The sequence below is a fragment of the Leptosomus discolor genome, chromosome 1, assembly GCF_034619465.1.
Source record: "Leptosomus discolor isolate bLepDis1 chromosome 1, bLepDis1.hap2, whole genome shotgun sequence".
Classification (NCBI taxonomy): domain Eukaryota; kingdom Metazoa; phylum Chordata; class Aves; order Leptosomiformes; family Leptosomidae; genus Leptosomus; species Leptosomus discolor.
In genome coordinates this window covers 2,442,896-2,464,931 of record NC_141391.1, presented here as the reverse complement: position 1 = coordinate 2,464,931, position 22,036 = coordinate 2,442,896, and the positions used below count along the sequence as shown (strand labels likewise).

The 22,036-nt window shown below is 64.9% G+C and overlaps 1 protein-coding gene across 1 annotated transcript in view; it reads left to right on the top strand.

Annotated features, from left to right (window-relative positions):
* PDE2A (phosphodiesterase 2A) overlaps positions 1-21,727 on the top strand; it is a 58,084-nt gene extending 36,357 nt beyond the window's left edge. Inside the window, exons 3-31 of the mRNA XM_086481619.1 lie at positions 8,396-8,485; positions 10,491-10,579; positions 12,282-12,391; positions 12,714-12,769; positions 12,864-12,923; positions 13,034-13,193; positions 13,314-13,366; positions 14,018-14,092; positions 14,244-14,285; positions 14,380-14,448; positions 14,597-14,727; positions 15,681-15,792; positions 15,885-15,924; positions 17,401-17,464; positions 17,586-17,664; positions 17,769-17,946; positions 18,198-18,310; positions 18,587-18,664; positions 18,894-19,016; positions 19,229-19,299; positions 19,419-19,541; positions 19,638-19,725; positions 19,853-19,900; positions 20,023-20,097; positions 20,284-20,383; positions 20,573-20,685; positions 20,967-21,005; positions 21,175-21,281; positions 21,505-21,727. Coding sequence (XP_086337745.1) covers positions 8,396-8,485; positions 10,491-10,579; positions 12,282-12,391; positions 12,714-12,769; positions 12,864-12,923; positions 13,034-13,193; positions 13,314-13,366; positions 14,018-14,092; positions 14,244-14,285; positions 14,380-14,448; positions 14,597-14,727; positions 15,681-15,792; positions 15,885-15,924; positions 17,401-17,464; positions 17,586-17,664; positions 17,769-17,946; positions 18,198-18,310; positions 18,587-18,664; positions 18,894-19,016; positions 19,229-19,299; positions 19,419-19,541; positions 19,638-19,725; positions 19,853-19,900; positions 20,023-20,097; positions 20,284-20,383; positions 20,573-20,685; positions 20,967-21,005; positions 21,175-21,281; positions 21,505-21,727 — 2,709 coding nt within the window. The remainder of the gene's footprint in view (positions 1-8,395; positions 8,486-10,490; positions 10,580-12,281; positions 12,392-12,713; positions 12,770-12,863; positions 12,924-13,033; positions 13,194-13,313; positions 13,367-14,017; positions 14,093-14,243; positions 14,286-14,379; positions 14,449-14,596; positions 14,728-15,680; positions 15,793-15,884; positions 15,925-17,400; positions 17,465-17,585; positions 17,665-17,768; positions 17,947-18,197; positions 18,311-18,586; positions 18,665-18,893; positions 19,017-19,228; positions 19,300-19,418; positions 19,542-19,637; positions 19,726-19,852; positions 19,901-20,022; positions 20,098-20,283; positions 20,384-20,572; positions 20,686-20,966; positions 21,006-21,174; positions 21,282-21,504) is intronic.
* The last annotated feature ends 309 nt before the right edge of the window (positions 21,728-22,036 follow it).

The window sequence follows — 22,036 nt, the reverse complement described above, 5'->3', positions numbered from 1 at the left end:
TGAGGCAGGCGCGGATGTGCTGGGATCCTAGTGGGGTTTTTTGTGGTTTTCCGAGCGGGTGATCCCACAGTTTTGCATCCTCCGGCCTTGAGAAGCCTCAACCCAGCAGCGCTGGATGCCGGGGCCGCTCCTGCCTCCAGCCTCTGCCCCCCGGGGCCCCAGCTCCTCATCTGACTGCTGCAACAGGACCCCGGGCAAATGACCGTGGGGAGGCAAGAGATATCCCAGAAGTGTTTCCTTCCCGTTTATGCTCATTATCCCCCTATAAAAGATGAGGTAATTAAGGAGCTACTTCGGGTTACAGGTTGTTGCTGCCTGATTAGATTAAAGCAATGTAATTTGGGACCGAAAGCAGGGCTCTAATGCGGGCTGGGCAGGCTCGGAGGTGATGGATGTCTTCCCGGCTTGGGGTCGGGCAGAGCTGCCAGCTCTCCCCTGCATCCCTCTGTCCGTCCATCCATCCCTCCGTCCTTCCATCCTCCGCTGCCCTGGCCCTTGCCCCAGGGATGCTGCCTCTATATCCCTGCCCCAACGGAGAGGATTCCTTGGGGAATGGTGGCCCTGGAGCTGGGGGCAGGAGCAGCGCGGGGTGAGGGCGACAGGGACCTCAGCAGCGTCGCTCAGCCCACGGCAGAGCGGGCGACAGCGAAGCTCCTGCCCGCGGCGGGGCCCTGCTGCCTCCCGCAGTCGCTTCCCCGCTCCGTGCCTCAGTTTCCCTGCTCGCCTTGCAGCGTTTTAGCCCGGCGATGCTCTCTGCCTGCAACAACAGGGCTCCTGCCTGGCCTTTGCCTGCTTGTTGTCAGCTCCCCGTTGCTAACACACAGCCAGAACTCGGCTATATTTAACCGCGGCGGCCGGAGCACGAAGCCGAGCAGCCGGGAGGGGTTGGCGGGGAGCAGACCCCCGAGGAGGGCAGCGGGGCTGGGGGTGGGGTGGGGTGGGGGGTGCTCAGCGTTACCGGAGGCGAGGGGGAGGCAGGAGAAGAGGATGAATCACGGCTCGGGGATATTTTTAACGCTGCCAGATTGCTCGGCAAATGCTTGGGCAGGGTGGCGCAGGCGCCGGGGCTGGGTGTTTGCTTGCAGGTGGCTGGGGCTCAACTTGGGGGGGGGGAGGGGGCTGGGGCTTGGGGGGGGGGCCCTCGGCGGCTCCCCTGGGATCCCAGGGTGTGAGCGTGGTGGTGTCACCCTGCTGCCATGCGTTGGAGAGGTGGCAAAGGCAGGGACGTCCGTCCCAGTGCCCTGGGAAACAGCCCTGGGTGCAATAGGTGGGGGCAGAAGGGGGTCCTGGGCCACCACCTTCCTCTGCAAAGAGGAGGAGGGAGGGGAGAAAGCGCCCTGGAGAGGGGAAAGTGAGGGGGAAAGCCAGAGCTGTGGCACGGGAGAGGATCTGGGGGTCCCTGCCTGCAGGCACTGACCCGCTGTCCGCAGGTTTGGGGACAGGCAGGGAGCTCCTGGGGCTGCCCGGGCTGAGGAAGGTGACCCAATCCCCCCCGGGGAGGTCCCCAGGCTGGGGACACGAGGATGGGCGAAGGGCTGTGGCGGCGGAGGCAGGCTGCCGCCCAGATGGCAGCGAGCGGCGGCGGGAATACAAATGGGATTTACTTTTTGGCCCGTCAGGCGGGAGAGCGGAACGAGACCCAGAGGCTGGCGGCTAAAAATGCATCCGATGGGACGAAGCCAAGGGGGGGGGGAGGGAGCCGAGCCCCCAGCCTCCAGCTCCGTGGGACTACAAGGGGGCAACCACTTGCCTACAAGGGGGCAACCTTGCAAGAGGAGCTGGGGTTGAGTGTCCTGCCCAGCTCCCAGGCTGAGGAAAAGGGTCCTGAGCTGGGGTGGCGGAGGGGGGGGAACAGATCTACAGCCCCGGTGGATCCTGCTGTCAGCCGGCGGGCAAAGATACCGGGCAACGTCTGCCGAGGGGACGGGGACGGTGGGAGGTGGGTACCGGAGGGCGGGGGGGGGACGCGATGCCCGTGGGCACGGAGCTCTGCGGCCTCGGCGTGTCGGATGCTCTGCTTTGATTTGGGCGCCCCGGCTCAGGGGGAGGGGGGGTGAAGTCATCCAGACGGAGCGATGGCCGGCTCCATCCCGACGGCGATCGCCTCACGCAGGGTCTACCGCTTCCAGAATTCATCGGGATCGTTTCCCAGGTGGATTAAGTCCCACGGGAGGGGCGGGAGATGAGCGCCGAGGGCTCGCAGGGAGACAGACGCCTTCCGAGCTCGAAGGGTCGCGCCGGTCAAAGAATTTCCTTGCCGTTTTTACTGGGCTGGGAACTCAACTGGGAGATGATTCATTCCCTTGAGGGTGGCCCCACAGTGAGTAGGGGCCGCTGTCCCAGTGGGGAAGGACACGGCAAAAGCCAGCACCCATGGGTGCTCCCGCAGTGACAGCAGGATCCAGCCAGGCTGTAGATCTGTTCCCCTCCCCCAGCTCAGGACCCTTGTCCTCGGCCTGGGAGCCGGGCAGGACACTCAACCCCAGCTCCTCTTGCAAGGCAGGAGGGGGGCCCTGCAGCCCAGCTCCGCATCCCTGTGGGAGCAGGATGCTCCCAGGCGTTGGGTATCGCCGCCTGGCTTTCCGTGCCTCAGTTTCCCCTGGGTTAAAGGGGAGCTCAGTGGGTGGCAGGTCCTGGATTTGAGCTTTTGCTGGTGCTGGGGGAGGACGTGGGACCCCCCTGGTTCCTCTCCCTCCCCATGGTGAGCGTGAGAGGAGCCTTTCTGGAGAGGAAGCCGGCCAGGATGGGATTTCTCTATTCCATAAACATCCAGAGAGGCCGGGGAGAGGGGGAGGACACCCGAACCCAGCTGCTGCGGGTGGTGGGGGTGAGCAGGGGGATGGATCTGTCCCAGAAATCTCCACCCAGCACACGGCTCTCCCTCCCTTGAAAAAAGCCACATTTTCATTGCGGGACAATTCCCTCCGCTGGAAAAGAAGCTTTTCCATCCCAGCGGGGTCTGAGGGAGCCTGGGGGGAGCTGGGATGAGTGTGTGTGGGGGATCTGTGCTGGGGGTCCCCACCCTGGCGTGGCTGGGTCCGGGGTGCTGCCACCGCTCTCCGAAAGGAAAAAAAGGGAGGGGGAAAAAAAAAAAATCAAGGGAAAATGAAACGATGCCACGTTCCCCGGAGAGGAGCGAGCAGCCTGCGCTCCGGCCGGCTGGGCCGCGGTGAGGTTTGGCTTTGCCGAAGCCGCGGGGGTTTTGTGCCCTGGCTGGTGTCGGAGCCAAGACGGATTGCTGGCTCGAATGAGACGAACGGCTTCATTAATCACCCGGTGGCTCCAGCGGGAAATATCGAGGCAGATACGGCTCCGGCGTTGCGCCGCGCTGGGGGATGCTGGCGTGCCAGCCGAGCGGGAGCCGCCAAAATCCCCGCTGTTGACCCGGGGTGGGTCAGCGGTGGCATGTGTCACCCAGGGAGCTCAGGCAGCTGGCAGAGCGAGACCGGTGTCCCTCCTGGGGTTGTGGGTGATGCCCAGCAGCGTTCCCCGTCCCGTTGTGTCTTCCTGGGTGGATCTGGGGGGACACACCCCCTCCCCCACCCCAACGTCTCCCAACCGCAGCCCCCAACCCGGGGTGCTGCCTGGATGGGGCCCGTGGTGCGGAGAGCCAGCAGCGAGACATGGGGGACCCTGTCCCCCTCGCTGCCAACCCCAGCAGATGGCAAAGCCACCTCGGCTCGCCCAGCTTTGGGAGCTAATTAGCCCCTTCATTAGCCCCTTCATTAGCTCCCTGGCAGGGGCGCTGGCCAGTTCCCAGGCTGTGGGAGAGCGCACCAGTGCCCGCTGGCACACAGGGGTGCACCCTGCCTGGTTTGGGGGTGCGGGGAGGGGGGGGATGGATCCTGCCGCCCCATCCCCGCTGCTCTCCGGCAGCCCCTTTTGGGGGGGGGGGGGGGGGGGAAGGATGCAGCGGGTGCACGCTGCTGCCTGCGCGCTGCCCGCACCCTGCCTGCAGCGGGGCCCCATCCGTGGGAGCCGGCGCAGGGGTAACCCCCTCCCCGTGCCCCGCTGCCCAAACAGGCGGCCTGCCCGCCCCAGGTCACCCCAAGGTGGTGGCAGGGAGGACACCCCCATCCCATCTGTGCTTCCCCCCCACCCCGCGACTGCGTGACGGGATGCTCGTCACCTCCCCGGCAAATCTGCGGGAGGAGGGACCCCAACAGGAGGAGGAATTGGCAGAGGGGGGATACTGGGGACCTGTGGTGTCCCCCCCAGTGCCGTGCACGGCTCCGAGCTCGCTGGGTGCCCGCAGGGACTCGCTGCTTCGCCTCCCGAGTGGGCTCATTAAATAAAAGCGATAAACAGAGCTGACAGCGGGGCCCCAGCCTGCGGTGGGATCGGCCCAGCCGGGGCCAGCGGGAAATACTATTTATGGCAAAAAATAGGCTGTGGCCAGGCTGGTGGCTCCGGCCGGGCGCTGGCTCCTTGCCCGGCGCGGAGAAGAGCTGCGTCCTGGCAGCAAAGGGGTGCAGAGCCCCCCGGCTGAGCACCGCAGCACCCCCAGGGCTGAGCAACTGGGGGGCGAGGGGTTGCTGGGGAAAACCTCCCGCTGCGGGTGGGGGAGCGGGGGCTGGGATTGGGACGAGCGGGATGAGTGGGATGAGTGGGAGAAATGGGATGAGCGGGACGAGTGGGATGAGCGGGATGAGCGGGACAAATGGGACAAGTGGGATGAGCAGGAGGTGTAGGATGAGCAGGAGGTGTAGGATGAGCGGGACGAGTGGGACAAGTGGGATGAATGGGATGAGTGGGATGAGTAGGATGAGTGGGATGAGCAGGAGGTGTAGGATGAGCAGGACGAGTGGGATGAGTGGGATGAGTGGGATGAGTGGGATGAGTGGGATGCCCTTCCAGGCCAGCCTTGCTCCCACTGCCTCCTCCCCCTGCAGCAAACACTCCCGCCTGCCTCTGCCGCTCTCTCCTTATCGTGGCGATGGGGTTTTTTTTAGCTCCCGCAGCTTTTTCCACCCCCTCCGGGGATGGACCCGGATTCCTGGCCCTATTAAAGCCATCGCTGATGTCCAGCTGCCACCCGTCCATCCCCACCGCCACCATTTGCCGCTCCGAGCGGCCCCAAGGGTCCTGCTTGGGCTCTGCCCCATCTCTCCCCGCACCCGGCGGGGGTGCTGAGCCGCCGGGAAGGGACCAGAGGGACGGCAGGACGGACACCCGGCCGAGGCCCGGCTGTATTCTACAGTGCATGTGTCTCCAGTGTGAGTAAGCGACTGGAGATGCAGCCCTGTTGGAATAACAGCCAGCGCCGATGTCTTCAGCTGGAAGCGCCCTCGCCGCCGCCGCCGGCCACGCTCCCACCCGCCACCCGCAGCCGACCCCACAGCCAAGGAGGCTCCTGGGTGCCACGGTCCTGGCGAGGGGGCTGCTGTCCCGGCTGGGGTCCCCGGGCTGCAGGGTTGGGGTCGTAAATCCTCAGATGAGTTTTCATTTCCCCAACTCCTCATCCCGTTCGGCTTGGCCGCCGGTGATGCCCGGCAAGGGGACAGCGGGGATTGTCCTGCCTGCGAGGGTCCTTTCGGGTGGCCGGCAGGAGCCCCGGCTGCGCCCCGGCACCCTCCGGCAAAGCCAAGGGAGCTGGCGGGGAGCAGGGTGGGGAGCGTGGTTCCCGCCGGCCCGTGCACCCCCGGGGTGATGTGGGGTGGGGAGCGGGGACGGACCCGGCCTGGCCCCCCCTGCATTAGTGCAAAGGAACCAGCACCGACTCAACGAGGGAAGGGCAGGGGCCCTGCCTGTCCTGCCCACCCTGCCTGCACTGCCCCCTGCCTGCACTGCTCCCTGCCTGCACTGCCCCCTGCCTGCACTGCCCCCTGCCTGCACTGCCTGCACTGCCCCCTGCCTGCACTGCCCCCTGCCTGCACTGCCCCCCTGCCTGCACTGCTCCCTGCCTGCATTGCCCCCTGCCTGCACTGCCCGCCCTGCCTGCACTGCCCCCCTGCGTGCACTGCCCCCTGCCTGCACTGCCTGCACTGCCCCCCTGCCTGCACTGCCCCCTGCCTGCACTGCCCCCCTGCCTGCACTGCCCCCTGCCTGCACTGCCCCCTGCCTGCACTGCCCCCCTGCCTGCACTGCTCCCTGCCTGCATTGCCCCCTGCCTGCACTGCCCACCCTGCCTGCACTGCCCCCTACCTGCACTGCTCCCTGCCTGCACTGCCTGCACTGCCCCCTGCCTGCACTGCTCCCTGCCTGCACTGCCCCCTGCCTGCACTGCCCCCTGCCTGCACTGCCTGCACTGCCCCCCTGCCTGCACTGCTCCCTGCCTGCATTGCCCCCTGCCTGCACTGCCCGCCCTGCCTGCACTGCCCCCCTGCGTGCACTGCCCCCTGCCTGCACTGCCTGCACTGCCCCCCTGCCTGCACTGCCCCCTGCCTGCACTGCCCCCTGCCTGCACTGCCCCCCTGCCTGCACTGCTCCCTGCCTGCATTGCCCCCTGCCTGCACTGCCCCCTGCCTGCACTGCCTGCACTGCCCCCCTGCCTGCACTGCCTGCACTGCCCGCCCTGCCTGCACTGCCCCCCTGCCTGCACTGCCACCTGCCTGCACTGCCCCCCTGCCCGCCCTGCCTGCACTACCCGCCCTGCCTGCACTGCCCGCCCTGCCTGCACTGCCCCCCTGCCCGCCCTGCCTGCACTGCCCCCCTGCCTGCCCCACCTGCACTGCCCCACCTGCACTGCCCCCCTGCCCACCCTGCCCCCCTGCCCTCCCTGCCGGCAGCGCAGGCAGGAGCTCAGCCGTGGATGGAGGATTGAACAAGTCCGGGGCTGAGGAAGGCGGCGGCAGCAAGCGAAGGGATTCGAGGTGTTGGTGTGGCTAGTGCGGCCGCTGGCACGGCTAGTGCGAGTGTCGGCATGGCTAGTGCGGGCATTGGCATGGCTAGTGCTGGTGGTAGTGTGGCTAGTGCAGGCACCGGTGTGGCTAGTGCTGGTGGTGGCTTGGCTAGTGTAGGCACTGACATGGCTAGTGCAGGTGTCGGTGTGGCTAGTACAGACACTGACATGGCTAGTGCATGCATTGGCATGGCTAATGCTGGTGGTGGCTTGGCTAGTGCAGGCACTGACATGGCTAGTGCAGGTGTTGGCATGGCTAGTACAGGCATTGGTGTGGCTAGTGCTGGTGGTGACTTGGCTAGTGCAGGCGTTGGTGTGGCTAGCGTAGGTGTTGTCATGGCTAGTACAGGCATTGGCATGGCTAGCATTAGGGGTGGTGTGGCTAGTGCTGGGATTGGCATAGCTAGTGCAGGTGTTGATGTGACTAGTGCAGGTGCTGGTGTGACTAGCGCTGAAGGTGGCATGGCTAGTGCAGGTATTAATGTGGCTATTGCAGGTGTTGGCATGACTAGCGCAGGTGCTGGCGTGGCTAGTGCAGGTATTAGTGTGGCTAATACAGGTGTTGGCAGGGCTAGTGCTGGGGGTGGCTTGGCTAGTACAGGCATTGGTATGGCCAGCACTGGGGGTGGTGTGGCTAGTACAGGCATTGGTATGGCTAGTGCAGGTGCTGGTGTGGCTAGTGCTGGGAGTGGCTTGGTTAGAACAGGCATCGATGTGGCTAGTGCAGGCATTGGCGTGGCTAGTGCAGGTGCTGGTGTGGCTAATGCAGGTATTAACGTGGCTAGTGCTGGGGGTGGCGTGGCTAGTGCAGGCATTGGCGTGGCTAGCGCTGGTGATGGCATGCATGGCACAGGCACTGGCATGGCATTGGCAGTGCAGGAACTGGTGTGGCTAATACAGGCACCGGGGTGGCTAATACAGGCACTGGGGTGGCTAGTGCAGCCATCAGCGTGGCTAGTGCGAGGCCACGTGTACCCAAGCGTGCCTTCGGGGCCACCACCCTCCAAACTCAGCTCCCTGGGGATGCCGTCCCCATGCCAACCCTGCCGGGCCGAGCCTTCAGTCCAGTGCTCCCAGTCCGCCAGCGCGCTGAGCCCAGTGCACCCCCCACCCCCCCACGTTTTGGGGAGCCCCCAACTCCCTCCCAGCACCACCCCATGGTGGGCATCGACCAAAAAGGGACATTCCCTCCCCAAAAAGGAGCTGGCCGGGTGGCCGGGGCTCTGGGGGAAGGAGGACCTGTGCCATGGGGACCTTGGGGACATGATGGGGGGGACACTGGTTGCCTGGTGTCCCTCACCGTGGCTTTGGGCCACCTTAACCGGCTCCCTCCCAGCATCACCCCAGCTCTCCCGTGATGGGCATCAACCAAAAAGGGACATTCCCTCCCCAAAAAGGAGCTGGCCGGGTGGCCGAGGGTCTGGGGGAAGGAGGACCTGTGCCATGGGGACCTTGGGGACATGATGGGGGGGGACACACTGGTTGCCTGGTGTCCCTCACCGTGGCTTCGGGCCACCTTAACCCCCCCCCGCCCCTGCTGTGCTCTCTCCCCAGGACGCCCTGCTGAGCCTGGGGGCCGTGCTCGATGTCTCCTGCCTGCGGGACGCCCTCCGCCATGCCCTCGTCTCCCTCCTGCCCAGAGTGGTAGGTGGGGTGGGAGAGGGACCGATCCGGGATGATCCGGGACTCGTCTGGGTGACCTTGGTGCTGGTGGTGGCCCCGGGGTGGTGGTGGTCCTGGGGGGGGAGGAGTGGGTGGTGGTGACCTTGGTATTGGTGGTGACCTTGGTATTGGTGGTGGCCCCGCGGCTCTGGTGACCCCAGTGTTGCTGGTGGCCCTGGTGCTGCTGGTGGCCTTGGGGGTCATGTTGGTCCTGGTGCTGGTGGTGGTCCCAGCGCTCCTGGTGGCTCCAGGGTGCTGGTGGTGGCCCTGCAGTTCTGGTGAACCCAGTGCTGCTGGTGGCCCAAGGGTGCTGGTGGCCCTGGTGCTGCTGGTGGCCTTGGTGCTCATGTTGGCCCTGGTGCTGGTGATGGCCCCAGTGCTGGTGGTGGCCCCAGGATGCTGGTAGTGGCCCCACAGTGCTGGTGACCCTGGTGCTGCTGATGACCCTGATGCTGCTGGTGGCCCTGCAGTTCTGGTGACCCCAGTGCTGGTGGTGGCCCCAGGGTGCTGGGGGTGGCCCCGCAGTGCTGGTGGCCCTGGTGCTGCTCATGGCCCTGGTGCTGCTTGTGGCCCTGGTGCTGGTGGTGGCTCCAGAGTGCTGATGGTGGCCCTGGTGCTGCTGATGCCCCTGGTGCTGCTGGTGGCCCTGGTGCTGCTGGTGGCCCCGCAGTTCTGATGACCCCAGTGCTGGTGGTGGCCCCAGGGTGCTGGGGGTGGCCCCGCAGTGCTGGTGGCCTTTGTGCTGCTGGTGGCCCCGCAGTGCTAGTGGCCCTGGTACTGCTGGTGGCCCTGCAGTTCTGATGACCCCAGTGCTGGTGGTGGCCCCAGGGTGCTGGGAGTGGCCCCAGGGTGCTGGTGGCCCTGGTGCTGCTGGGAGCCCTTCAATGCTGCTGCTGACCCTGGTGCTGCTGGTGGCCCTGCAGTGCTGGTGGCCCTGGTGCTGCTGGTGGCCCTGGTGCTGCTGATGGCCTTGGTGCTGCTGGTGGCCCCAGGGTGCTGCTGGTGGCCCTGGTGCTGCTGGTGGCCTGGCATGGGGCAGGCATCATGCCAGCGCCATAGCACGGGGAGCCACAGCTGTGGCCACGAGGCCAAGGGCAGGGCTGGGGTCCACGGGGCGAGCACGCGTGCGTGCGTGTGTGTGTGTGAGCAGGTCTGTGCGTGCAGGTGGGCACACGTGTGTGAGGGCTGCACGTGTCGGGGGGTGCGAGCATGTGCGCAGGTCTACACGCATGTGTGTGCGGGTACGTATGGTGCGTACGTGTGCAGGTGAGCGTGCATGCACGTGCACGACTGCATTAGTGTGCGCAGGTGTGTGTGCAGGAGTGTGCATGTGCGTGTGTACGTGTGAGTGTGCACGTGGGTTTATGTACCTATGTGGGTATGCACGGGTGTTTATGCATGGGTGTGGGCGTGCGCACATGTTTATGCATGTGTCTGAGTATGTACAGGTGTTTGTGCACGTATGTGGGTGTGCACATGAGTTTATGCACATGTCTGGGTGTGCACGTGTGTTTGTGCATGTGTGTTTGTGCACGTGTGTGTTTGTGCACGTGTTTTTATGCACATGTCTGGGTATGTATGGGTGTTTATGCACGTGTGTGGGTGTGCACAGGTGTTTATGTAGGTGTGTGGGTGTGCACGTGTGTTTATGCACATGTCTAGATATGCCCGTGTGTTTATGCACCTGTGTGCGTGTGCACGTGTGTGTGGGTCTGCACACGTGTTTATGCACATGTCTGGGTATGTACGGGTGTTTATGCACGTGTGTGGGTGTGCACACGTGTTTATGCGTGGCATCTCATGCTCGCCTCGCAAAAGCCCTGTGCACCTGGGGAAACTGAGGCACGCAGCGCCTCCCTGGCCCCGGCCAGGCCCTGCAGAGCTGGGGGGGATCAGGGGGGATCCAGGGGGACAAGGTCTTGCCAAGGGGGTGGGGGTGAGGGGGTGGGGGGGCCCTGTCCCCCAGCGCTGCCCGCTCTCCCCCCAGGAGCACGTCTACATCTACCTGCTGGACGGGGACACCCGGCTGATCTGCGACGACCCCCCCCACGAGCTGCCGCCCCAGGGGAAGCTGAGGTGAGCCCTGGCCCTGGGGGTGGGGGTGGGGTGCACACGCGTGTGGCCCAGCGGGTGTGCACGCACATGTATGTGGCCCGGCGGGTGTGCATGCATGCACACGCATGTGGCCCGGCGGGTGTCCCTGGAGCTCCCTGGGAGCTGGGCACCGGTGTGGCAGAGGGTGTGCAGCGTGCTCTGTGTGTGTGTGCAGGGACGCACACGCATGCACGGGTGCTGTGCATGTGCAGGGACATACGTGTGCACAGGTGCTGTGTGTGCAGCAGATACACGTGTGCACAGGGACATGCATGCACAGACACTGCGTGTGCAGGGATACACGTGTGCACAGGTGCTGTGTGTGTGCAGGGGACACGTGCACAGGTGCTGTGCTCAGGAACACACATGTGCAGGGACACATGTGTATACAGGTGCTGCGTGTGCACAGGGACACATGCACATGCGCAGGGACACACATGCATGCACAGAAGCTGTGCATGTGCAGGGACACACGTGTGCACAGGTGCTGTGTGTGTGCAGGGTACACATGTACACACGTGCTGTGCATGTCCAGGGACACACATGTGCAGGGACACGCATGTGCACAGGTGCTGTGTGTGTGCAGGACACATGTGTGCACGGGCACTGTGCGTGTGCAGGGGACACAAGTGCACATGTGCTGTGCATGTGCAGGGACACGCATGTGCACACATGCTGTGCATGTGTAGGGACACACGTATACAAGGACACACGTGTGCACAGGTGCTGTGCATGTGCATAGACATACATGTGCAGGGAACACTCATGTGCACACAAGCTGTGCATGTGCAGAGACACACATGTGCAGGTGTGTGTGGGATGCACACGCGTGTGGCCCAGCGGGTGTGCATGCATGCACACGCATGTGGCCCAGTGGGAACACACATGTGCAGGGACACATGTGTATACAGGTGCTGTGCATGCACAGGGACACATGCACATGCGCAGGGACACACATGCATGCACAGGAGCTGTGCATGTGCAGGGACACATGTGTGCACAGGTGCTGTGTGTGTGCAGGGTACACATGTGCACATGTGCTGTGCATGTCCAGGGACTCACATGTGCAGGGACACACGTGTGCACAGGTGCTGTGCATGTGCATAGACATACATGTGCTTAGACATACATGTGCAGGGAACACTTGTGTGCACAGGCGCTGTGTGTGTGCAGGGGACACATGTGTGCACAGGTGCTGTGTGTGTGCAGGTGACACACACGTGCAGGGACACACGTGTGCACAGGCACTGTGCATGTGCAGGGGACACACATGTGCAGGGACACACATGTGCACACGTGCTGTGCATGTGCAGGGAGACACATGTGCAGGGCCACACGTGTGCACAGGCACTGTGCGTGTGCAGGGGACACACATGTGCAGGGACACACATGTGCAGGGACACACATATGCACATGTGCAGGGACACACGTGTGCACAGGCACCGTGCGTGTGCAGCAGACACGCGTGCACAGGGACACCCCCTCCTGCACAGGCGCTGCGTGTGTGCAGGGGACACGCGTGCCCACACGTGCTGCTCGGTCCTGGTGGCCTGTCCCCTCCCGGAACGTGCAGGTCCCCTGCCGGGGGGGGTGGGGTGGGGGGTGGCGGGGGAGTGTTGTGCCCCTGCCGGGGGCCGTTGGGTCCCCCCGGGGGCGGTGGCTCAGGGTGTCCCCGTCCCTGCAGGGATGCGGTGCGGAGGCAGAAGCGGGTGGAGTGCGGGGGGCTGCCCCCCGCCGAGCTCCCCGGCCAGCAGCTGGGCCCCCTGGCAGCACCCCTGGCCCCTGGCACCCAAGGTGGGGGCTGCGGGGTGGGGACGGGGGGGGACGGGGGGGGTTTGGGGTGGGGGTGGCACAGGTGGGGCAGACAGGGGGCTGGGGTGGGGGGGCGTAGGGCTGAGCGGGTGCGTGGGACGATGGGTGGGCATGGGTGTGGATGGGTGGGTGGGTGGGTGGATGTGGGATGGGTGGGAAAGCCAGTAGGTGGGTGGGAGGCCGGCTGGGTGGGTGGGGGACGCGTGGGACATGGTGGGGACATGCACCCCGAGGACTCCGTGCCCAGGGCTGCCCCCCGTCCCGGTGCCCACCCGGGACTGACCCCCTCTCTCTTGGCTCGCAGTGCTCATCCTCCCGCTGGTGGACAAGGACAGCGGGGCCGTGGTGTGCGTCATCCTGGTGAGCGTGGGGACGCGGGCAGGGCTCTGCGGGACGGGGACAGGGCCCGGGCATGGGGTCCTCACCCCCACGACCCCCCACCCCACCCCACCAGGTCCACTGCGGCCAGCTGAGCGACTCGGACGAGCAGAACCTGCGGGCGCTGGAGAGACACGTGAGTGACCCCTGGTTCGGCCGTGGCACCCGGCGCCTGGGGACCTGCCACCCTCTTCCCCAAGCCCCCCCCCCCCCCATGTCCCTTGTCCCTTACGCCTTGCTTTGCAGGCCCTGGTGGCGTACCGGCGCCTGCAAGCCCTGCAGAAGTTGCAGCCCTGGCCCCAGGTGAGCCTCTCCACCAGTTCCTCCCAGAACTCCCTGGCCAAGCCCGAGAAGGCGCCCGACAGCGGCTACAGCCACCTGGACTGCAAGATCCTGCAGCTCTGCGGTGAGGCCAGGGGTGGGGGGTGTTGGGGGGGGGCGGGGGGACACCGAGGGGAAGGGAGGGTGCACGGGAGGGGGAAGTCAGGGTGCTGAGTCCCTCACGGCGCTCTCGCCCCTTGTGCAGGCGAGCTGTATGACCTGGACGCCGCCTCGCTGCAGCTCAAGGTCATCAATTATGTGAGTAGTTACACGCCCTCCCTCCCCCCCCAACCCCCCTTGCCCCCAGCCCCAGGACACACCAGGGAGCTCTGTTTTACTTAAAAAAAAAAAAAAAACCCACAAAGAAAATTCTCCCAAATAAATGTCTCAAGTATCAGCTGTCCAGCCATCAGTAGTGACCAGAGTGAACAGCCTTGTCATAACTATCCATAGTCTCCAGCGTTAGTAGTGCCACCCTAGCCACAGAAACTCTGCAAAAGCATCTATAGGTTCCACTCCTGCTCTCTAGCATCCTGCACACAACCTTCAGTAGTGTCCAGAGTGAACAGCCATCATAACCATCCATAGTCTCCAGAGTTAACAGTGCCACACTAAACACAGAAAATCTGCAAGAGCATCTATAGGTTCTCCTCCTGCTCTCTAGCATCCCGTACACAACCCTCAGTAGTGTCCAGAGTGAACAGCCTTGCCCTCACCATCAGTAGCCTCCAGAGTGAACCTGCTCAGACGCAGGGGAGAGGTTCTAGGAGAGCACCTGGCCCTGTGTGGCACATGGGGGTGCCCTGGGCACAGGGAGGCAGCGGGGCCAGATCCTGCCCTGGGGGGAGCTTGGGGCAGGCTGGGGTGCTGACCCCCCCCCCCGCCCTGCTCCCCTCCCCCCCCCCTCAGCTGAAGCAGGAGACCCAATCGCTCTGCTGCTGCCTCCTGCTTGTCTCCGAGGACAACCACCAGCTCTTCTGCCAGGTGGGTGCCACCGGGCTGGTCCCCCCTGCCCTGCCCACCCCCCACCCCCACCGTGGGTCCCATTGTACCCCCCCCCCCCCCCCGAGCACAGCTCCATGGGGCTCAGCCACCGTGGCTGCTCACCCCCCCACCCCACCCCCATCTCTTCCAGGTGGTGGGGGACCGCGTCCTGGAGGAGGAGATCAGCTTTTCGGTGAGCGGGGTGGCGAGGGGCAGAGGAGGGGTGGGTGGGGGGGGAGTGGGTGGGCAGTGGGTGCCATGGGCTCACCCGTCCCCTCCACCCACAGCTCACCTTCGGGCGCCTGGGGCAGGTGGTGGAGGACAAGAAGTCCATCACCTTGAAGGACATCAGCGAGGTGCGTTCCCAGCTCTCCCGCCTTGGCTGGGGACTGTCCCCCCTCCAGCTCCCCACCCCGGGGACACGGTGTCCTATCCCCACGTCGTCGTCCCCCCCCCCCCATACTGGGTGCCCCCTGGGTGTCCCACCTCGCCTCCTTCCCGCAGGAGGAGCACAAGCAGCTGAGCAGCATGTTGGGCTCTGAGGTCACCTCCATGCTCTGCGTCCCCGTCATCAGCCGGGCCACCTCCCAGGTGGTGGCCTTGGCCTGCGCCTTCAACAAGCTGAGCGGGGAGAGGTGAGCAGCAGGTTTGGCGTGGAGAAGGCACCGCCATGGACAAAGGGGTGGCGTGGGGACAGGTGGGGACTGAGGGGTCCCATCCCCACGGGATCTCCCCCCCCCCCCACACACACCCCCAGTTGCGAAAATGGGGAAATCAACCCAGTCTGGTGCGGCTGGCACCGAATACGCGACAGACACAAACTGGGAGACAAATAGTAATCGTTTATTTACAGCCACATTTACAGGTTCTTTTGGATTGCCGGTGATAAATGAAAAGCTACAGGTATAGCTACAGGTTTATCACTAATATAACAACAACAGCACACACCATACGCACACGTACACCCCAACAACAATAACAACTTGCCCGCTGTAGCCCCGGCCGCCTGGCAAATAGACAAGCCTGTGTAACAGGGATAGAGTGGGACAGGAGACAGTAAAGCCGTGACAAACAGGAACCAAGGATACACTCAGGGAAGCACAGAAATGCACCTGAGGAGAAAATGGGAAATACACCCGGGGAGGAAAAGTCTATCTCTCAGCGTTAGCTGAGGTAAATAATCTCACCCACACGGCGTCCCGAGTCGGGGGGGATGGAGAAGGAGCGAACTCGTCAATCCGTCCGGTCGTCGGTATGGTTCCGAGTTGATCCTGTCCCGATTTTTGGGCCGAAATTGGGGTGATATTTATACTCGAATTTTTACATCACATCAGTGGGGTATAGGTGCGGGTGGGGATGACTATAGACAATCTTATCACTTATGTTAATGCCACAAAGTCCGTTAATTGACACCTGCATGGGGGGGAGGTATGGTGGTTTAGGGCAAAGAGAATGGGAGACTGGGACCAGAATGGGGGACTGGGACCAGAATGGGGAACTGGGACCAGAATGGGGGACTGGGACCAGAATGGGGGACTGGGACCACGAGGCCCCCGCCCCGTCTCACCCTCCTCCGGGCCATCCGCAGCTACACGGAGGCGGACGAGCACAAGATCCAGCACTGCTTCTGCTACACCTCCACGGTGCTCACCAGCACCTTGGCCTTCCAGAAGGAGCAGAAGCTCAAGTGCGAGTGCCAGGTGAGCGCCCGCGGCACGCCGGGCACACGCGTGTGTGTGCGCGTGTCCCGTGTCACGGCGGGGGCTGACGGTGTCCCCTCTGTCCCCGCCAGGCCCTGCTGCAGGTGGCGAAGAACCTCTTCACGCATCTGGGTAGGTGTGTGCTGCAGGGAGCAGCCATGCGCGGGGGCTGAGGGGGTGGACACCCATCCCCCCCCTGCATGCATGGCCCCGGGGTCCTCTGTCCCCAGCCTGGGGGCGCTGGGGGGTCCTTGTCCCCTGCGCTGGCAGCCCTGGCCGTGCGGGGGGATGGTGGGAGGAGGGCAGCCATGGGCGGGCGCCGAGGCTGCACGGCTGCACGTTGAAACGTGCGCGCGCACGCGCTGCTGCATGCACGTGATGTTGCACACACACATGCACCAGTGCGTGCGTGCTGCTGCACACACGCGCTGCTGCAGGCACACACATGCACTGTTGCACACACACTGCCGCTGCAGACACACACTGCTGCATGCACACACACTGCTGCGGGCACATGTGCGCTGTTGCACGCACGTATGTACTGCTGCACACACTGCTGCAGGCAAACCCACACTGCTCTGGACACGCATGCACTGCTGCAGATTCATACCTGCTGCACACACATGCACTAGTGCCTGTATGCTGCTGCATGAGCACGTATGCTGCTGCATGAGCACGTATGCTGCTGCATGAGCACATGCGCTGCTGCATGCACACACTGCTGCAGGCACACATGCACTGTTGCGTGCATGTATGCACTGCTGCAGGCAAACCCACACTGCTCTGGACATGCATGCACTGCTGCGGACACATACGCTGCTGCACACACATGCACTAGTGCCTGCACGCTGCTGCAGATGTGTATGTACTGCTGCATGCACACACGTGCTGCTGCACACACACTCTGCCGCAGACACACATGCACCGTTGCACACACACACTGCTGCACGCACACGCGCGCTGTTGCATGCACATATGCACTGCTGCACACACTGCTGCAGGCAAACCCACACTGCTGCAGACATGCATGCACTGCTGCGGACACACATGCTGCTGCACACACATGCACTAGTGCCTGCACGCCGCCGCTCACATGTACGTACTGCTGCATGCGCGCACGCGCTGTTGCAAACACGTGCCGCTGCACACACGTGCCGCTGCACACACACACACTGCTGCAGGCACACATGCGCTGCTGCAGGCAAACCCGCCCTGCTGCGCACCCCCACGTGCCCCGCCGCAGACACACACGCTGCTGCAGGAACACGTGCGCTGCTGTGCGCCCCCGCCCCTGCACTGCTGCAGCTTGCGCTGCACACGAGCACCCTGCCGCAGCGCATGCGCTGCTGCCCGCTTGCACAGGCAGCGTTGCCCTTCAGTGTGCACGCACCCCCCTGCAGGCCCACGCACGATGCAGACCCCGTCCCTCTGCTCTCCCCCCCCAACCCCCGTGCCCCTGTGGTGGGGGGTGCAGGCAGAGCCCACCCGCGGTGCTGACTGAGCTGAGACCCCCCCCCTTTCATTGCATGAGTGGGGAGGTGAGGTGGGCAGCGGCTGCCTGGCTGGGGGCTCCCTGACCCTTTCCCCCCCTCCCCACACACCCCACAGACGACGTCTCCGTCCTGCTCCAGGAGATCATCACCGAGGCCCGAAACCTCAGCAACGCCGAGATGTGAGTGGGCCCTGGGGGGGGGGGGGGGGGGGGGGCGACCACGACACCCACTGGTGGGTGGGTGGGTGAGGGGGACACGCACCCCCCAGTGGGTGCGAGCGGTGGGCGGCGTCTCTTGCAGATGCTCCGTGTTCCTGCTGGACCGGCTCAGCCACGAGCTGGTGGCCAAGGTGTTTGACGGCGGCGTGGTGGATGACGAGGTGAGCGTGGGGACAAGAGGACGGGGTTTGCGGGGGGGTCCTGGGGTCTTTCCCACCCTCACCCCCCCAAGCCGTGCTGGTGAACCCCCTCTCCCTGCCCGTAGAGCTACGAGATCCGTATCCCGGCGGACCAAGGCATCGCTGGCCACGTGGCCACCACGGGCAAGATCCTCAACATCAAGGACGCCTACTCCCACCCGCTCTTCTACCGGGGGGTGGACGACAGCACCGGCTTCCGCACCAGGAACATCCTCTGCTTCCCCATCAAGAACGAGAGCCAGGGTGAGGCGAGCAGGGTGGTGGTGGGGGGGGCGCACAGCACTGTCACCACACCCCCCCCCCCCCCAAAACATGGGCAAGGCGCCGTCCCCCAGCACACGGGCACAACATCGTCCCCCAACACGTGGGCACCATCCTGTCCCCAGCGTGGGGGCACAGCGGTGTCCCCAGCGTGAGGGCGCCATCCTGGTCCCCCAGCAGATGGGCCTAATGCTGTCCCCTGTCGTGTGTCCCCCCCCTCTCTTTGCCCCCAGAGGTCATCGGGGTGGCGGAGCTGGTCAACAAGATCAACGGCCCCTGGTTCAGCAAGTTCGACGAGGACCTGGCCACCGCCTTCTCCATCTACTGTGGCATCAGCATCGCCCACGTACGTGCCCGGGGAGGGGTCCCCCAACCTGGGGAAAAGGGCGAGGGGAACACCCCCCCCCCCAGCTCTGCCCTAGAGCTGGCCCCAGCGCAGACTGACGGGGTGGGGTGTGTGTACGGGGTCCCCATTCCTTGGGGACAAGCGGTGGTGGGATGGGGATGGAGAGGGCAACACGGAGGGAGCAGGGATGTGTTGGGGGGCCAGGGTGGGTTGTTTGGGGGAGGGGGGGGGTCTGCCCACCCCCAGCTCTCCCCTACCCCCCTGCCACCCCCGCAGTCGCTGCTGTACAAGAAGGTGAACGAGGCGCAGTACCGCAGCCACCTGGCCAACGAGATGATGATGTACCACATGAAGGTGAGGTGGCATGGGGACAGGGACGGGGACGCAAGCTGGGACCCCCCGTTGCCAGCGTGGTGCCCCTACAACTCCACCCCGAGGCGGTGGCCTGGGGAGGGTGGGGGTGGCGGTGATACCCCCCGTGGGGCTCTCTGCTCTCGCTGGGGCTGACATGGCCCAGGGGACAGCTTGGGGACACCCCGTGGACCCGGTCACAGCGTGGGGCCACCGGCGCTGTCTCCTGCAGGTGTCGGATGATGAGTACACCAAGCTGCTGAGCGAGGGCATCCAACCTGTGTCCACCATCGACCCCAACTTCGCCAGCTTCACCTACACGCCCCGCTCGCTGCCCGAGGACGACACCTCCATGGTGAGGACCGCGGGGATTGTCCCCAACTGCCACCATCCCCCGCCTGCCCTCAGTCAGGTCACGTACCTTAAGTCTGGGGTGCTGGGATGGAGGGGGATGCAGCCGCACCCCCCCTCCCCAAGCATCACCCTACCTGCCACCCACATGGGGCGGGAAGGGGACCCTGCTGGTTGTTGTCACCACCCCTGCCACCCACCCTGTCCCCTCCGCAGGCCATCCTGAGCATGCTGCAGGACATGAACTTCATCAACAACTACAAGATGGACCGTCAGACGCTCACCAGGTGGGTCCCCATCCCGGTCTCTGTCCCCATGCTGGGCAAGCGGGGGGGGTCTCCAGGGAGTGAAGACACCCAACCCCGGTCCGTCCTCATGGCCCTGTCCCCACCGTCCCCTCCACCAGGTTCTGCCTGATGGTGAAGAAGGGCTACCGTGACCCCCCCTACCACAACTGGATGCACGCCTTCTCCGTCTCCCACTTCTGCTACCTGCTCTACAAGAACCTGGAGCTCGTCAACTACCTGGAGTAAGGCCAGGAGCCATCCCTGTCCCCGTCCCCCGGCCCGGCCGGGGTGCTCCCTGCCCTCCCTTCTGCCTCAGTTTCCCTCCTTCCCCTCCCCAGAGACATCGAGATCTTTGCCCTCTTCATCTCCTGCATGTGCCACGACCTGGACCACAGAGGCACCAATAACTCCTTCCAGGTGGCCTCGGTGAGCCGAGCCCGGCGCTGGGATGTGCACGGGGTGTGGGGGGGATGGGGACAGAGCTTGGGGTGGTGGGGGGGGGGAGGGGTCTTCACCCCCATAGCTCCGTGACTCGGGCCGCTCTGCTTTGCAGAAATCGGTCCTGGCCGCGCTGTACAGCTCAGAGGGCTCCGTCATGGAGGTAAGGTCCTCCCCAAAACATCTCCCCCCGCCCCCCGCCCGGCTCTCCAGCCGTGCGGCAGCACCCCTGCCCGCACCCTGCCCACTCCCTGCCTGCTCCCACGGCCCCGGCTTCTCCCGCAGAGGCACCACTTTGCCCAAGCCATCGCCATCCTCAACAGCCAAGGCTGCAACATCTTCGACCACTTCTCCCGTAAGGTGAGGCCCCCCCCCCCACCAACCTTGGCTCCTCTCCCATGTCACCCCCCTCTGCCCGGGCTGAGCCCCTTCATCCCCTCCGGACCCCCCAACTCCCCATCCCTGGATCCGGCCCTTGGGATGCAGGGGCTGGGCAGTGGTGGGGCATGGAGCTGATCACACCGGCCACCTTGCCTGGTCCTGCAGGACTACCAGCGCATGCTGGACCTCATGAGGGACATCATCTTGGCCACCGACCTGGCCCACCACCTGCGCATCTTCAAGGACCTCCAGAAGATGGCAGAAGGTGAAGCTCTTGTGCTTGTGCTTGGGGGTGTGGTGGGAACTCATCCCACCAAGGCTGCGAGGTGGCAACGGCAGGTCCTAGCAGTCCCCAAAGTCCTCACGTCGGGGGGGGGGGGGGTGTGATGGGGGCTGTGGGGCTCCTTCCTGAGCCCCCCCACCCCAACCCCTGCCCCTGCTCCCTGCCCGGCAGTGGGCTACGACCCCAAGAACAAGCAGCACCGCAGCCTGCTCCTCTGCCTGCTCATGACCTCCTGCGACCTCTCCGACCAGACCAAGGGCTGGAAGACCACGAGGAAGATCGCGGTGAGTACCGCACCGTGGGGCTGACCCCCTGAATACCACCCAACCACCCCTCCCGGGCACCCACACATCCCCCAGGCACCGGGGAACCAGCCCTACCCCTCTCAGTGGCGTCGTGCCCCATGGAGGGGGTCCCTCCATGCAGGGACCCCTGGACCACGCAGCAGCTCCTCCATGGCGGAAGCATGTCCCTGCCCAACGCAGAGCTGTGGAGAGGGGTCTGGGGGTCAGGGGGTCACCCCAGGCATGCCCCCCACCTCGTGCTGACAGCCTGTCCCTTGCAGGAGCTGATCTACAAGGAGTTCTTCTCCCAGGGTGACCTGGTAGGTGACACCAGGACTTGGGGCAGGGTTGGGCTTGGCCAACGCTCTTGGCAAGCCCCAAAGGAGCTCGGATGAGGTGGGGGGGAGTGGGCAAGGAGGTCTTGGGCAGGAATGGGGGGGGGACGACCAGCATTGACCCCACACCCCGCCTCCCTTGCCACCGCTGCAGGAGAAGGCCATGGGCAACCGCCCGCTGGAGATGATGGACCGGGAGAAAGCCTACATCCCCGAGCTGCAGATCAGCTTCATGGAGCACATCGCCATGCCCATCTACAAGTGAGCCCCCAAGGATGGCACCGGGGGTGGGGGGGCCCCTCTGCCATCACCCCCCGCTTCGCCATGCCAGGGTGGGATGGGGGCGCTGGGCACGGGGTCTTGCAGATCTTAGCGGGGGCTGTTCCAAGCAGCGGGGACGGGAGGAGCGGGGTTGCACCCAACCGAGGGGGTGCAAGCCCGTGCTGATGGGGTGCCCCCCCTCCCCCCCCCCCAAAAAAAATAGGTTGCTGCAGGACCTCTTCCCCAAGGCGGCGGAGCTCTACGAGAGGGTGGCCAGCAACCGGGAGCAGTGGACGAAGGTGTCCCACAAATTCACCATCCGGGGCCTGCCCAGTAACAACTCCCTGGACTTTCTGGATGAGGAATACGACCCCCAAGCCCCCGACCCCCAGCTCAACGGCTGCCTGGAGCCCGAGGGGGGGCAGCTCGAGGCGGGGACCGAATGAAGGGGAGGCACCGGGGCGGGGGGAACCGCGGCTGGACCAGTAGCATCCCCAACCCTCGTGTCCCCCCCCCCCGCCCCAGCCCCTGGGGAGGAGGTTTGGGGGGTGGGAGGGGGACACATCAGTGACTCTGGACCACCACGGCGAGGTCTGTGTGCTGCCGACACCCACCGCCGGTCCTTCCCCACCGGTGGGTGACTGTCCCCTCCCTCCGGGGCGAGTATTCAGGTGTCCCCTCCACCCGGTGGTCCCTGGACCCCTCTTTGCTGGGACTCTGCCTCCAAGGGACACCAAGGGGACACTGTGGGGCTG